A 16,412-nucleotide genomic window follows, 5' to 3' on the forward strand; every position below is an offset into this window, starting at 1 on the left:
CTTAATATCCCATCTAAACCTAAATTTTTGCAGTTTAAAGCCATCACTCTTTGTTGTATCACCAAATTCCCTCTCCAACAGATGCACACTTAATCCTGAAACTCCAGAGATAAAATGGGGATTGGGCCTGTCCTGTGCCTCAGTTCTTTAGAACAAGTTATTGGACTTGAACTCAATGATTCTTGTCCCTTCCAACTCTATAATTCTGTGATCTTTTCTGTCAGATTTTCTCATTTTTCTTCCTGACTTTTCCCCCTTTGATGCTATTATAACTCATAGATGTTTACTCCAAAGCCCCCTCAATTTCAACACAATAAACATTTCAGATAATCCATCATTTAAAAAAATAAAATCAATATTTATTTAGGCTTGTGCCTGTTTCAGCTTTCCAGGTCCCTGCAGAAATGGAAAGTTTTTCTTCAGCACACTTGAAATGTTGGTTGAGGACTTCTCCCTTTTACCCTGATGTTGAGCTCCAACAAAATCTTTGTGTGTGTGAATGAGCTGCAAGGTCAGATGTGCAAATATATGATGGATTGTTGCAGATAAAAATGGACTTAACCTTTGGGTTTTGTCTTGGCTTTTTTCGAGTGGTCTATCTTCTCTCTGAAATTTTTATATTTGCACTTAGTTTAGCAGACAATACTGAAAGGAGTATTTTGGAGGAATTCCATCTTTGTCCTGAATTATTAACTTGCCTGAAGAATGGCAAAGATAGAAAATCTGGGGGACAGAAACAGAAATCAAAACTACACCCAGAAATCAAAACTACCCAAGAAATGCTGCCTCATTTCCCTGGAAGGAACGTTGTTCAGTTTACTGTAAATCTGCTGATGATTCTGTGATCACAGTCAAAGGTCAACCCACTCTTGGTAGTTCTCTGAAATACAATCTGTTGGTTCATCTCATAAAACAAAAATACAGTGTGAAGACACTGAGGAGAATGGTTTACAAAAAATCTCACAACCGGAAAAGGTGAATTTTGGTGACATTTGAATCTTCACTGTGAGCAAACTGGATCCAGATTCCAGCCCAGAAATCTTAAAATGCAAAAGAAAAACAAGGGACGAGGTAAATGCTTTTAAACCCTGAACTAGGAATTGGTAAGACACAAGTCAAAACTCAAGTCCTGGGTTAATTTTTGGGGATGTGGGATATTACAGATCAGAATAAATGAATATAGCTGTGGTAGAAGAACCCCTTAAAAACGGTGCTTGATGTGCTAGGAAAGGGCTTGTAACCTAACAAAGGCATTCCCTAAAATAGAAAGCACAGCACCAACATAAAACACTCATCATGTTTTCAGTGCCAGGCAGGGATTTGCACTCCTAACCTCCCACGTTGGAGCTGGGGCTTGAATAGCATTTCTGTTCTCTCCTCAGCTGAGCTAATGACAGAGCTGAAGGAGTGTCAACACCGCAGCCGAAAACGCTCGGGGTGGCAGGAATGGTGTTCACAGGGGCCATGGGAGGCACAGCAAATGCTCTCCTCAAGGCTGCTCACTCCTGACTAAACTGTGTTTTCAGCAGGAAGAGCCAAAACCTTGCCCAGAGGCAGCGCAGTGCTCCAGATGAGTCCCATGCCTGCTCCAGCTACAGTGGGTGAGGTAATGCTCTCCCTGGCTCCTCTCTCCTCTCCTGATGCCAGCCCTGCCTCAGGCTGGGATATTTGCTATTTATTTGTTATTTATTAGTTATTTTTTTATTTATTAGCTGTTTGCTATTTACTCCTTGTTATTTATTTATTTGCAGTTTGCTATTTTCTTAAATCAGGGGCCGACATCACCCATGGCGGAGGAATCCAACCCAATTCCTGATGGCTCCATGTGTCGTTTTCATTCTTGGCAGGGAGAGTTTATCTTCTGTGACTTCACCTTCCATAAAGTTTGAGTGGAAGTCACCTAAACTGCCCGTGAGCTCCCTGGAGGGAGGTTGGCAGTGCTGTGCAGTTCCTCTGAGGTCCCTTGGACACCTGAGTTTGGGATGAATCACCCTCTGGAGAGGAAACGGCCTCAAGCTGAGCCAGGGGAGGCTGAGATTGGATAGTAGGAAAATTTTCTTCATGGGAAGGGTTATCAAGTGTTGGGACTGGCTGCCCAGGGAATGGTGAAGTCACCATCCCTGCAGAGATTTAAAAAACGTGTGGATGTGGGATGTGGGTGGTGGTGGGCTTGGCAGGGCTGGGGGAATGGTTAGGGTTAGGGTCTTGGAGGTCCTTTCCCATCTTCATAATTCTGTGACATGCCAATTTTTCTTCAGGGCTTGCAGAGACACTGATTTTTTCCAATCCATGTGTGAAATCTTAGCTTGGGATGGTGAAAATCAGGGTGACTGAGTGATGGGGCTCTCTGATGCAACCTTGTGGTTCTCTGACTGACAAAATCCTGATGAGCACATGGAAACCGCTCATCCCAAGGGCAGTGAGGGGAGAATGAGGGGAAAAAATTGGAAGTTTGATTATTTTATGATTTCTTCCCCGTGTTTGGGTTCTCTGGACAGCACGTTCCAAAGCTGTGTTTTCCAGTTTCTATTCAGTGTTTGATATATCAACAGTCTGGAGGAATTTGGGATGCATTGTTCCAAGATGGAGCAGAGCTCAGCCCAAACTCTTGCAGTTATTTGAGTTTGGATTTTACTGTGTGAGCCCAGCCTAGGAAAAGCTTGCTACCTTTGTAGGAAATAGTTGGAAAAAGGACATTTCCCTGCCTTAGAGTGAAACACTGCTAAAATCTCACCTGTGGAACACAATATAAATTCATTAAACTAAGTCCTGTCTTAATTTTGGTGAGTGAGGTGGAGTCTCACAAACAAGTTGATGTTTTCATGAGTTGATTGAGCCAGATATGATCTCTAGTGAAATTCTTAAATTTCAGACAGAGGGTGATGTTCCTACAAATTTGTCAGTTTTGTTACCTGGGCCATAACCTTAATTTTAGTTTTAAAACTTTGCCAAGGGTCCCAAACTTGAGTCAGAAACTGGTACCATGCCTATATTTGCAAACAAACATAAGAACCAAAATGTTCTGTTTCTGCCCTTTTAGTGCTTTTAATTTTGTTCATTATTAAATATTTTAATTGCCTTCTCTTCAGTGAACTTCAAAGTTCAATTACAAATGAAACCAACAATTTTTTTTCCACAAGAAAAGTATTAAATGAAACTTGTTCCCGTTTTTCCATAATTATTTCAAGTGTTGATCAGCTGATCTCTTTCCAGAAAGGAAAAGAGACAAGAAGTCCTCTAAAATATCCACAAGGAATACCCACTGATACAAGTATTTGTTCATGTGAGGAAAAATATTGTTATTTTTTTCAAAAATATTGCAGGCATTTCTTATTTCTGAGAATTTTCTTCTGCTTACGGAAAACAAAGAAGAGAAATTCCAACTGGTGCATGGAGGCATCAGGTGTTGGCTATGAAGCTTTTGCCAGGCAGGGACAGATTTTTAAAAGGTCTTGGACCCCACGTAAGGGAAATGAGATTTTAATCAGATTTCACCCAGGTGTCCAAAAAAGGGGATTTATTTCTAAATCACCAGTGACCTGTGGCTACTTCTTTGCAAATCCAGTTGTTATTCCCAGTGGGAGCTCCTGTTTCTCAACAGGGCTGAAATCCAGGCTCTTCCCATTTGGAAATCAAAGGGAGCCCTTTGTGCTTCTGAAATTCCGGCCCTGGCCAAGTGCTCTGCAGCCAAGAACAAAAGTTAAGTGAACTCAGAAAGAACAAGTCATCAGCCTGACCTTTGGTCATCAGAAAAATGTAAAACATCTTCGAGTCATTCCCCAAATCCAAGTCAGGTTTCATCTGTGCCGAACATTCGGTGCAATGAGTGGGAATTTCACAGATTTCACAAATTAGCCAGCCCAAAGTCACTGCTGGCAGGGGGGTCTCTGGGTGATGTGTACTTGACAGTGTGTGAAGGCCAGAATCCATCATTCCAACCTGGTGGGAAGAGATTTTAAAGGTTTTTAAATTTGGTTTGAGTTTGGTCTTTTGTTGTTGTGGGGTTTTTTGTGGGGGTGTTGTGGTTTGGAGTTTTTATTTTTTTTTCGGTTTGTTTTGTTCTTTTTCTTGTTTGTTTAAATTGTTGTAAAGGATTTTTTCCAGCATAGTGACTGGAGCTTGCAAAAGGTTCTATTTACTCCAAAGGGTTGTTATGTAAGAGCTAACCTCATTGTTCTAAAGCAAAATGAGTAAATGATAAATGAACGTGTTTGGCAGCAGTAAAGCCAAATAAGTTTGTCTGGAGAGAAAGGAGGTGAAGGTCCTGATATTTTTTTGGTTTTTTTCTCCTCTCCATCCTCCTGCGTGATGGGTGATGCTCTCCCATGTCCATCAGGTCATTGTCCATCACTGGACTTCAGAAATTTCTTAAATTATTTTTATTTATGAATAATCATTACACAGACAGAATCTTTTTGGGAGGGAACAGCTGGAAGAACAAGGAGACCCTCACAGTGGAGGTCACAACTTGTAGAAATGTAATATTCATTGCAAAAAGAAATACCTGAAAACGGAAAGAAGCTTTTTGCTGTTTAGTTCACAAATATCAAACTGCACCCAGGAAAGGTGGGAGCTGATTTAATAACATCTGCTCTAGATAACTTTGAAATGTAATTACATGTTAAGGATATGATTTCACACTGCTTATAATGTTAGAAGCACACTGTTTCTAATTATACATTACCCAGAAAAGGGCCTTGCTGCCTTCTGTCTTTAAATTATTGTTTTTATCCCGACACCACCTGTCCAGGTAGGTAATATTATGGCTAGTGTTGCTTCTGAGAACCCCCGGATCATTGATGGATTTATGCTCACTGCATAAAAACCCTTTTCCTGAACCCTGCACGTTGACAAAAATATAATTATTGCTGCATTTCAGACAGAGGAAATTTCACAACAGTGGTAAGGGATTTTCAGTGGCTTTCTATGAATAAAAGAAGAAAACTTCTGTTCCAAAAATCCATTTAGTGGCTTCTGCCTCACCATTTTGCATACCAACAAGTCCTTCATTAAGTTTCAGTCTCTCAGACACCTCTCCCCATATGCAGCACTGAGTTCCTTTCCATTAAAATCAGCCTCCAGAGATGGATGTGCAGCTTCCATGGCTTGCAAACATCTCCCCCCATCACTTACCTCGCCAAAGCAATGTTATTTCTGACGCCCTGCCCACAGTACTTTGTGTTCTCTCTTAATCAATCAAAGTGTCCTTATCTTTGCTGCACTTCATCTTGTCTAACAAGCGTTCCCAAGAGCACCTGAATTTTATTTCTAGGAATAAATGTGTTGTCTTATTGGTTCCATGTGTTCTTCAGAGCCTGCCCTGTGCCCTCACACAGGAGACTCCACATTGATTCATTCCCAGAGCTCGAACTTTGAACGCTCGTATTATTTTTATTAAACCTAACTCTGGCTCTTTCTCCCTTCTCCCCTTTCCCCTGCACCCTCCAGCAATATCCAGCCCCTGAGTCAAAGCAGGAATCAATGGAAGACACATTGAAAATAAGATTATGTCCATGTGGAGGAGGATTGGTGTCCATTTCCAAAGTGGGAAGATTGAGTTGTGCCAGTTTTGCCTTTGATTATCCACCTAAGGTGCCTGTGCAGGTGAGTGAATGCCTGAGCACCCAAGGAAGGCACCCTGGGAAGTGTCTCAGCACAAAGTGTTGGCCAATCTCACAAACCCCTACCCAAATCCATCCTTTCTGTGGCCAGGGGAGGATCTGAGCTCTCTTCCCCCCTTCCTGGCTGCTCTGTCAGCTTGGATCATGGCAATAAGAAACCAATTGGAGATTCCTGGCTCTTGGCTGGGCCACTGTCCCTTCATCATCCCTTCACAGTGAGCTCAGGAGATGTGAGGCCACCTCTGGGTGAGTTTGGTTTCTCCTGATTTTGATAAAACTCAGCCCCAGCCTTGAGCAGGTCCCAGCTGAATTGCAGCTGTGGCTCAGAAAGGGATGTAAGAAAGCAGGGGGAGGAAAAAGACGAAACTGCCCAAACCTCAGCAAAGTTTTGTCCATCTTCAGGGCTGCTTTTGTGCTGGAGTGGTTTGGAGCAGGGTGCTGACATCTGTTTGGAACAAATGCCACATTCTGTCCCTCCAGCTCCACCCTCCACAAGTCAGTCCTGATTATCAGTGTGGACGTGGTGCTGAAATCTGGTCCTGAGCTACGAAATTTGCTCTATAACCCTTTGTCATTCCCAGAATGAAAATTGTCCAAGCACATCCTCATCCCACAACTTTGCTTGGAAATCATCCTCAACCCTCACATCGTTCTGAGGGATGGAAAACATTGAGAGATCTCTAAAGCCAACAAGATCAGGCTAGGAGCCCAGATTCTCCTCTCTGAGCCACAGCTGCCCAAAATCTTGATAAATACCAAAATGGCTATTTTAATGGTAAGAAATCCATTTTAAAAAACCAAAAACACCCCCCCCCCAAAAAAAAAAAACCAAAACCAAAAACCTAGAATTGTAGAAATGTGAAAAACCTTGCTGTAATAGTAACAGAGTGCTGACAATCAGGCAGTATGGTGCCCACAGCTCAGTTTAAAAAAAAACCCAACCAGATTAATGGGCATAATCAAGCCTGACATTGAGTAATAGGCAAGAACAAGTAATCAGATCCCAACTTAGCTGATGCTGGCATTACTGGGAGCCTGGGGCACAGTCCAAGGATAAAAACATAATGTCTTATCTAAGCAAGGAGTCATTTGTGCACCACTGGTTACAACACGTCCTTAAAAAGGGAAAGAAGGGAAAGGAAAATATGGCACATGAAATTATTTTATTTCCCAGAAACGATAAGAAAGTAAAGCTAAAAGTTTCTACACCCAATCTTTATAGAGGAAAAGCCTATCTAGAGTTAACCCCTTGCAATGTCCACCGTAAAGCCCCAGGATATGGAAAAGGATATTAAAACAAAAAGTGAAATGGGGGTTAAATCAAGTTAGTATAATGAAAACAGTTAAAAATTCAGATTTTTGAATATTTCTTGCAATTTGGAGATTGCTGGGATCCTTGGGGCCAGCCTGCTCCTCGGTTCAGTGAGAGTTCAGGCAGTCTGGCAGTCCCATCCTTTTGGCCAAGACTCCTTTTCTGGCAACGCGTCTCCCTGTTTCTCAAGAACTCTTCTTTTCCTCCAGATTCAACAGGATGTTGACCTGGATCTCTCAGAACAGCTCATGGAGAGGAAAGACCCTCTGACACAAAAACCACGTCACTGGAGAGGGAACTATAGTGTCAGGGGGGGCATCTGGAAGATCAAAGTGGGAATAAACCAATCACTCCAGGCTGTATGGCTTTGCATTGCTGAGTTTTATTTCCAGCCTTTTGAAGCACAGCTCATGAGCCTTAACAAGGAAAGAACTTTTGTGTAAAATTCAGTAAACGAAAAAAGCTGGTTTGCGTAAAATTCAGTAAATTAAAAAAAAAAAAAAAAATCCAGACCAAACACCATGGGCCTGTGGGGGAAAAACTGGAATTTAATTTCTGTACTACAGACCTTTCCCGGAAAAGCCAGGCGTGGGCCAGCATGAAATGCAACCCCACACATCTGTGGGGGATTCTGCCCGGTCCGCCCAGCCTTTTCCATTTCCATCATTTGCCATCTTTGGAACCTTCCACGATGACAACTCACCAGCAGAGCCCAGCTCTTTCCCAGAGGGAGCTCTGGGACACTGGGGCTGCCTGGAGTCGGGAGGAAGACACAGGTGAGAGGGATGGAGGGTGGTGGGTGGAAGTCACCTCCTCCACCTCCTGTTTTTGGAGGTGTACAAGCTTTTCCATGTGTACAGCTGGAATGAAGCCTCATTTTCCCCTTCCAGCAGCAACTCAAGGCGTGAGCACTGTGGTGTCTCACGGAAATGACTCAGGTTCTCAATGCTGACCTGCCTTAATGGTCCTCATTCGGTGGGACGTTGATTTATTGTCCTCACGAGCCTCAAGTGACACCGTTTGCTCTTTCCCTAAGCCTGGTAGGCCAGCAAGGTGACAACTGGTGACTGGATGTGACCACTCTGCCCTGGGAGAGTGACACATGTGTGCGACGGCCTCTCCTCAGCCCTTCTCAAAATGTTTGTGCAGGAGCAGCCATAAATGCTGCTGTATTGACCCGAAGATGCAATCCAAGGCGTTTGAGCCTGGGCCTTATCTGCATCACCTTATCAGGAGCCAGAGAGCGAGATGCACCCCGGGAAGGGAGGGGTCTGTGCCAGAGGGTTTGGCCTCGTCCCTTCTCTTCTGGCACGGGGAGGGACTGTGGGCAGAGCTGGGTAATGATTTGTCACCGCCAGGAGCGGGGTGTCTCTCTCTGCAGAGGAAACCTTGGCCGTGATTGACAGCGGGGCCGTTTCTGCCACTTCCCTCGCTGTTGTCAAGTAATAATGAAGCTTTGTCAGTCCATCATGGACATGGATATGCCTGATTATGTCGACTCCTTGGACTCCTCTTACACCATGCTGGAATTCGACAACCTCCGCGTGCTCCCCAGCAACACCGGTGAGGTTTTTATTCGTTTTCTCTTGAATAAGCTCCACTAGTTTTTCTGTAAAGCTGGACACAGAGGAAAGGCTGGTGGCAGGTATGGAGCAAAGGGTAGAAGGGGTAATATTTAAGCAGCTGATCTGTCAACCTCTGTTGCATCCGTGTTGATGTTTGGGTTAAAATGCGACCCCTTCACTTGCCGGTCCCGTTTTGGGTTATTCTTTTAGGTTATTCTTTTCGTTGGCGGGCTGAGCGTCATGCCTTGAAGAGCCCACCAGGTTTTGCAGGTGTTGGTAGATGTCTTCATGGCATTCCCTGGGTTTATCCTGCTCTATTGCTCAGGAGGGGAGTTATTACCAATATTTCTCATTCAAATGCGTGTTTCATTCCCATATACGACCTCAGCTGATATTTAATCCTTGGGAAAACATGTCCTCCCAAACGGCATTTGTCCATGACCGTGTGCCTTGTTTAAGTTGGTCCTGGGAACTTGAATTGAGAAACAATATCCAAATCATTGCTAGCTTTGCATTCCTTTTCTGGCTACCAAGTTGGTCCAACAGTTTTTAGGGCACAAAGGACTTGGCTGGGAGGCGGGAGTGTTTATACGCCGAGACTTCCGCTTGGTTCATAGGAATAAAGCACTTTGTGTGGGATTCAATTTTTCTGCACTCAGAAGTGCTCTGACATAAAGTGAACTCCATCCTGTGAAATCAACTGCTCGCTGTGTAAAATTAAAGGGCATTTTGGTCATCTTGCATGAAACCAATCATGCAACTGAATGAGATTCTGGCGTGTAGCAATCCCTTTGGAAAGTTTTGGCAGGCTTTTAATTTACTAAGAAGCTTAGTGAAATTAAGATGGGATTTTCACATTTGCTCATTAACTGGCTCATCAAAAGAAATCAGAGTTTCAGTCGGGATATCACCTACAATATAAAATGATTAGACATATTATTGTAGGGCCTGGAGGGAGGTCAGGAGACAAGTAAAGTTAAAAGGCCCAAAGGAACCTGAATTTTAAATTGCCTTTTGTAAAGCTCTGGCTGTCCGCAAATCAAGGTTTTTCAATATATATAATTTTTGTAAGCTCCAGCTAGACTGGATCTTATTTTTGCAGAAAGCTTTCCACCTCCCATCCTACTCCAGAAATGTCATTTAACACAGATGTTTTGCTTTGTCACTTCCCGTTGAACAACAGGATATTTCTCACTTTTTGAAGCGGCACAAATTTCCCCAGAATTCAATATAATTTTGTAAACCAACCACCAAAGTCTGTTTGGGCTCTCTGTTGATTCACGCAGTAGAACTGACAGGTTGAGTTTTTTTCTGAACTTTATCGAACTCGGTGTTGTGTTATTTGTTTAGCTGTTAATGACTAACCAGCTCTCTCGGGAAGTAGCTGCTTTGAAATTAGCTTGTTTGTCTTGGGTAAGTGTCCTTCTCTACCATTTGTAAAAATAACTTCAAAAAATACATGAAATGGCCATGCATGGAAATCTATTGCTGTCCAGCTGAGTTCCGTCCCCTGAGGTAATTCAGAATCACAGTTTCCTTGTGGCTTCAGAAATTTTTTAAAATTTTTTAGAATCAAGAAACAACCTCATTTTAGGTACCTTTTATAACTATACTGGATTTTTTTTAAGATTTCTTATATCTCTCCTAAGGTTCATCTGTATTTTCCCTACTAGATGATGACAGCTTTGCCCTCTATAAACATGAACAGGAAAGGATGAAATATTTATTTTGGTGAACTCAGTGCAGTTTCTTATTGTCTGAACAATTCCAAAAGTGAAAATTGGAATATTTTCAAATAAGGTCATGCTTTCTTGAAACCAACTCTTTCCTTCTTCAGAACATCATTTCATCAGAATTTTGGGTGGAAAAATTTTGTGGAGCACTTCCTGTGCTTAGATGTTCCTTCTTCATGAAGCTGCTATCATTCTGAGATTTGCCCAGATATGTATTTTGGATTTTCCACCTTCAAATAGCTCATAATTTGCCAAATATTTTAAGATTAATTCAAAATAAAGAATAGAACACTTTATGGGAGGGATAGATGAAATAAGTACGGTTTAAATAGAAAGAATGGCAACAGGAAAGGAGCAAAAATCACTGCTAATTCTGTCTTTCCTTCATGAAATATGTGTTGTAGCAGCAGAAATTTTCCCATTCTGTACAAATTTGTTTCCTTCACCTTGGCTGGCAGTACAACCCATATCCTCAGTTTTTATGTGTGGTTAATGGCCATCCCCTCACACTCCTGTCAGAACTGTCTCATTTTGGTGAAGATGTGAATCATTGCTGCAATGCAGCCCCAATTCTTCCCTGGAGAGCTGGGGAGCGCTTTCTGCCAGGGTGGTGCTCGCTGTCCTCAGCCCCACACTCCACACTCATCCTTGGGACCCTGGCACGAGGTTGGTGAAATCTTTCCCAGTTGGACCCAGTTCAGAGCGTGCAAAAACCACCAGAGATGTTTTGGGCAGTGATTTCCCATCCCTCGAGCTTCCAGCGCCTGGAACAGCACCTTCATCATCGCTCCTCTAGGATTTGGGGTCACTAAATCACAGCTAGGTTTTATATCTCAAAAACTCCTCTATTTGCTGAAAGCTGATGTAGAAAGAGGCTGCCCTGCACGTGGCCAGGGTTTAAACTCCCTCCTGCCCTACATTTGTGTGTACAGGTTTCACAATGCTGCCTTTGGCACCGAGTTTCCCTGTGTGTGTTCAAGCCCCAAACCCACATTTGTGATCTCCTCACATTTTAGTCCAGCACATGTAATTTGGGGATTTGTTAACTGCAAATTATGTGCACCAAAACTTGGATTTCCTGGTAGATAAAGGCCACCCTGGAAAGTATTGCAAGAGAATTCTCTTTTACAATGTGGATCTAGAAGAGCTGTAGCCAGTAAAGGAACTGAAAGGAAAAGCAGTGCAGGAGTCAGGTATGAGGAGAATATCCTCAGTGTCATTTCTTATCACTGTAAAACTGGCATTATCATCTCAGCCCTGGAAAGACAATGATTAACATACAGAGGTACCAAAAAACTTGTGTGCATTTCAGTTGTGAACTTGGCTGATCCCAAATCTGGGGAAGCCACTGGGTGCTCTTCTCAGCCTCAGGGAGCTCCCAGTCTGCACACTGATTGTATATAGTTCCAAAAAATTGTAGTAACAGTATATATATATATAAAATTATATTTTTAATATATTTTAATTATATATAACTCAAAAAAATGATATATAACTCAAAAAAACAGCTTCAGATATTTCTGCCAGTGAAGTTGAGGGCAGCCCCAGTGAGGGGTCTGGCCACAAGCAGAGCCTGGGAGCCACACAAAGTCAGGATGAGTTATGGTCTCTTCCTGGAGAACAAAATCAAGTGCATCTCTGCAGTGGAGATTTCAAAGGTGCCGTGGCACAGCACAGGAGCTGTTCAGGTCATCTCCCTGTGGCAGGCAGGGATGGAGCACACAAAGCAGATTTCACAGGCAGATTTCACAGGGGACTGTGCTGCCAGGGATCCTGGTCTTTCCTCACAGAGATCAGCCCAGGAAAAACCCAAATATTGGGGAGGTTTGAAAGCTGTGCTGAGAGAGTCTCCTGGTGCCTGTGATACCAGCTGTGCTTTGCTCTTCTCTGAGCTAATTCTCATTTGGAGTCCATCATTAGCTGGTGGCAGGATTTTGTAATTAAAAATCGTGATCATAATTAACGTGCGTTCTGGATTAGGGCTTTCCTTTTATCTGTTAAAATTTCTGTCCACATTCAGCCAATTCAGCTGAAAAGGGCACGTGGCTCCCTCCCAGGGTTTGAACTTTTAGCTGTGGAGCTGCCCTAACCCAGAGCCACCCAGCTCACTGGTGATTTGTTTGTGCTTCCATGGATACAAGTGAGGGCAAAATTTGGTTTGCTAATTTTCAAGGGCCCTCACACACACAGTGCTGATGGTCCCTCCTCCAGTAATACCTGGTTTAAGGCCAGATTATTAATTTCTTCCTTATATCAGCAAGCAGATTCTCACATCCTGTATAAAAGGAAACAAAGTCTTTTCTGGTGAGTAAATACTTTCCAGCATCAGGAATATTTTGCAGTCTGGTCCAGTCTGGTCTGGTGGAGACCTAAACTGTTTGACCTTGGCTTGATTCCTCTGAAGTCTAGAGAAAGCATGAGTGGAGTGAAGAGGAAATTGGCTGCCTTATCTTTATTTCGGTTGTGCAAATTTTTAAAATGGAATCCAACACGGTGCATTTGTTTATGGTCATGTGCTCCTTCAAAAGATGGATGGAACAACAGATGCCCAAATGTTCTGCAGTTATCCTCCAAGGAATGTTCTGTACTGTTCATTTAATACTAAGTTATTAAGTAATATAAAATCAAGAATAATTGAAAAAACAAAACAAACAACTAAAAATCAGCCTAAATTGCCATTAAACATCTCTGACATAGACAATGTTCCCAAAGGACCCAAGTGTCACTTCCTGACAAATGTCAGGGCTGGGAGAGTCTGACACAGAATTTGAAGAAGAAGAGACAAATCTCAATTCCTGTCATTATGACCTAGGAATGATTTTGGTGCTGTCATTCTTTCTTGTCATGTTGCTCCCATCTTGCTATCACCCACTTATTTACTCATCCACACACCAGAAGGTGAATATGGACCAAAAGGGTTATTTTAGGAGGTGACAGGAAGTCTGAACTTTGCATTAGTGAAATCTTGGCTAAAAATGTCTTAGTCTCAGTCTTAGCTAAGAAACTATCCAGTTTTTGAAAAACTAAAGCTTTGTTTGCTTTGCTTTTTTTTTTTTTTCGGGGGGGGGTTGATTACAATTTTGTTACACGGCAAAGACCTTCACTATAAATTCTTTTATGTGTATTCACACACAAAAATAACCTTCTCTCACTCTCTCTCTGTATATATTCTGTGTGTGGATTACCCAGAGCTGTTTTTATGCATTATGGATTAGAAAGCTCTCTCTAGGCAGATCAGGTGGCAATTCCTCCCCTTTGAGTAGTTTTCTTTGAAAATCTGCTAAGCTGAGCTTTCCCTACCTCTGTTGGGAGGATGTCCCATCCCAGAGACACAGCAGGGTGTGCCTTGTCCCAGGGACTTCCCTGAGGTCACTGGAGCACGATTTGGGCTCCCCTGGAGCACAGAACATCCCAGAGGTGCGATAAATTCATAAAATCGTCCTGCAGCCGCTGCCAGGCTCTGCAAACAGATGGGGAGATACCAGCACTGCCAGCTGCCCTCCTTGCAGGGGTCTCCTGCCCTTTCCTTCCCCTCTCAATCCTCCTCAGGTTAGGAGGATTGAGAGGGCAGCAGGTCTGGTGGTTATAGGGCGGAGGGAGAGGTTCCAAGGGGTTTTCAGCAGTGCGTGCACACAGGGGCGCAGCTATTCCTGCCCCAAATGGGTGGGTGCAAAGGGAGGACATGACAGAGGGTGTTCATATCACCTAGTTTTAGGTGCCTAATTTAGAAATCTGATCTTCCTGCACACCTCTGTTGCTTTCTAGCGGAAAGCAGTGAGCCTCTTCAGAGAGAATTTCAGAGGAGGGACCCGACTTAGAGCTAAAGTGATCCCTGTGGGAGCTGCTGAGGTCTCTGCCTTCCAGCTGCTGAGGAGCTCTCAAGAGCAATCTTTTATCTTCAGCACCTCTGTCATGGGCATGAAGCAGTTCATCCTTTCTGCCTCTGCTGTTTCTTCTCTGCATTCTATTTATTCAAGTTAATGAGCTTTTTTTTTCAATTTTCTTCTGTGGACACCAGCTTTGAACCATGTTCTCCAGGCATCTCACTGAGGAGGTGGCTCCCCATCCCTCAAAACCAAAAAAAATCACATGCAAGTGAGGTTTCTTTATATCTCTCCAGGAAAGCAGTGATAATTGATAAATTCTCAAGAGCAGTTTGGGCTATGCAGCTTGAAATCTCTCTGATCATTTAAGTGAAGAAAAACACCAATACCAGGAAGGAGCCAATCATGGGAAGAGCGTGACCATAAATTCAGAGGTTTCTGTGGTTGTGTTTGAGGGTGAGGGAAGAGATGAGAATCTTGACTTTATGTTTCAGAAGGCTGATATATTATATTATATTATATTATATTATATTAGTTATATTATATTATTGCACCATACAAGATTATATAATATATTATATCGTATCATATAATATCATATCATATTGTATTATATCACATTGCATTGCATTATATTGCATTAATTGCATTATATTACATTACAATATTATATTATATTATATCATATTATCATATTTATTATATATACTATACTAAAACTATACTAAAAGAATAGAAGAAGGAGACATCAGAAAGTTAGAAAGGAATAAATAATAAAATCTTGTGACAGACTCAGCGAGTCTGGCACAGCTGGCTGTGATTGGTTATTAATCAAAAACAATTCACATGCTGGGTAAACAATTCTTTAAATCACATTTCAAAGAAGCAAAACATGGAGAAGCTGAAGCTTCCCCAGCTTCTTAGGAGAAAAGATTTTGGCAAAGGGATTTTTCATGAAATATCCCAGTGCAGGTTTCCGTGGCAGGGAGCTCTGACTGTGCCCGTTCTGTGCCCGCAGAGGCCATCGCGGCCGAGTCAGCAAACACCAACCTGCTCCCCAACGGTGTCAGCTCCCTGTGCTCCATCTGTGGGGACAGAGCCACTGGCAAGCACTACGGGGCCTCCAGCTGCGATGGCTGCAAAGGCTTCTTCAGGAGGAGCGTCCGCAAGAACCACGTCTACTCCTGCAGGTACCGAAATTCGGGAATCAAAAACAAACGCAATTTATGTGGGAAATCATTTGGGGTTGGGATCGAGGGATTGTATCTCAAATGTCAAGTTGCCACGCTGTGAAGGCCGCCAGTAGCACTGCAGTTTGGTTTACAAGGTGAAAACTCAGTCCTGTCTCTAAACTCAATCCTGTCTCATTTGGAGCCTGAGACCTCCTGTGGCACCGAGCGATGCTTTGAGTGAATTCGCCATCACTGCTTTCCCTACAGGGTAAATTGAGGGAAAATCATAGACCTGAGAGTTGAGGGAAACTCATAGTCCACAGAATGGTTTAGGTTGGAAAAGATCTTTGAGATCCTCCAGTCCAACCTAAAACCTGAGGTTTGACTGATGTGTAAAATACCTAAACACAGACGCTGGGTGTGGAGTGACACCATGGCCTCGTCACAGCCCAGCAAGGGGAGGCCAAGGTGGCAAAGGACCAAAGCTCCAGAGATTTCATCTTTCTTGCTTTTCCTGGTGAAGAACAACAGGCATCCAGGAATCTGTCACCTCCAAAGCCCTCTCACAGCTTCTCCGTTCTTGTTTTGAAATACAATAAATTATGTACACTGACTTATCAGTGATGATTTTATGAATATTCTGAGAAATATGTGTGGACCAGAGATGATTCACATCCACTTTGGCACACAGGTATACATTTGAAAGGGTTTCTTTTGCCAGGAGGAGGCTATAAATTATAAAGCTGCTATCTTGATTTGACCTTAGGAAAAATGATATTTATTTTAGCACAGGAGAAAGTGGAAAGAAATGCCAAACCTCAATACACTTAAGCCCTTCATCTCTAGTTAAAACCTGGAAGTTTTCTTTCTGTTCCAAAGCTTTTCCTCCTCTAAGGGCATTCCAAATTTTTCCAATGCGAGTCACCCTACTTGTTCAAAATGTTCCTGGTGCCCTTATCACTCCAGGACATGGAAGACACCTGAGGTGACAGCAGTGTCCACCTGCACAGTGCCCATCCCCTGAGCTGTGGGGTTCCTGCAGGAGGAGATGAGCTCTGTAATGGTTTATTTGAAATTTCAGCTGTCAGTCTCCTGGGAGCGGGGTTGCTGCCTCTCCCCAGGAATCCATGAATTTCTGTGATATCTGGCAGCTCAGGGAAGATCCACAGCATTGAAGCCAAGCTT

The 16,412-nt window shown here is 43.0% G+C and overlaps 1 protein-coding gene across 2 annotated transcripts in view; it reads left to right on the forward strand.

Annotated features, from left to right (window-relative positions):
* Positions 1–1,634: 1,634 nt before the first annotated feature.
* The window catches only part of LOC139596464 (hepatocyte nuclear factor 4-beta-like), a 33,943-nt gene continuing 19,165 nt past the window's right edge, over positions 1,635–16,412 (forward strand). Inside the window, exons 1-4 of one of the 2 annotated variants that reach the window (XM_071440778.1) lie at positions 1,635–2,044; positions 5,449–5,604; positions 7,143–8,496; positions 15,074–15,245. In XM_071440778.1, the coding sequence (XP_071296879.1) occupies positions 8,382–8,496; positions 15,074–15,245 (287 nt within the window). In that variant the 5' untranslated portion in view covers positions 1,635–2,044; positions 5,449–5,604; positions 7,143–8,381. Of the gene's footprint in view, positions 2,045–2,167; positions 5,605–7,142; positions 8,497–15,073; positions 15,246–16,412 lie in introns of those variants that run through there. The other variant, XM_071440779.1, reaches the window with a different exon arrangement.

This window comes from Agelaius tricolor, unplaced genomic scaffold (assembly GCF_023055355.1).
Source record: "Agelaius tricolor isolate 1412-34295 unplaced genomic scaffold, bAgeTri1.0.p SCAF_15, whole genome shotgun sequence".
NCBI lineage: Eukaryota > Metazoa > Chordata > Aves > Passeriformes > Icteridae > Agelaius > Agelaius tricolor.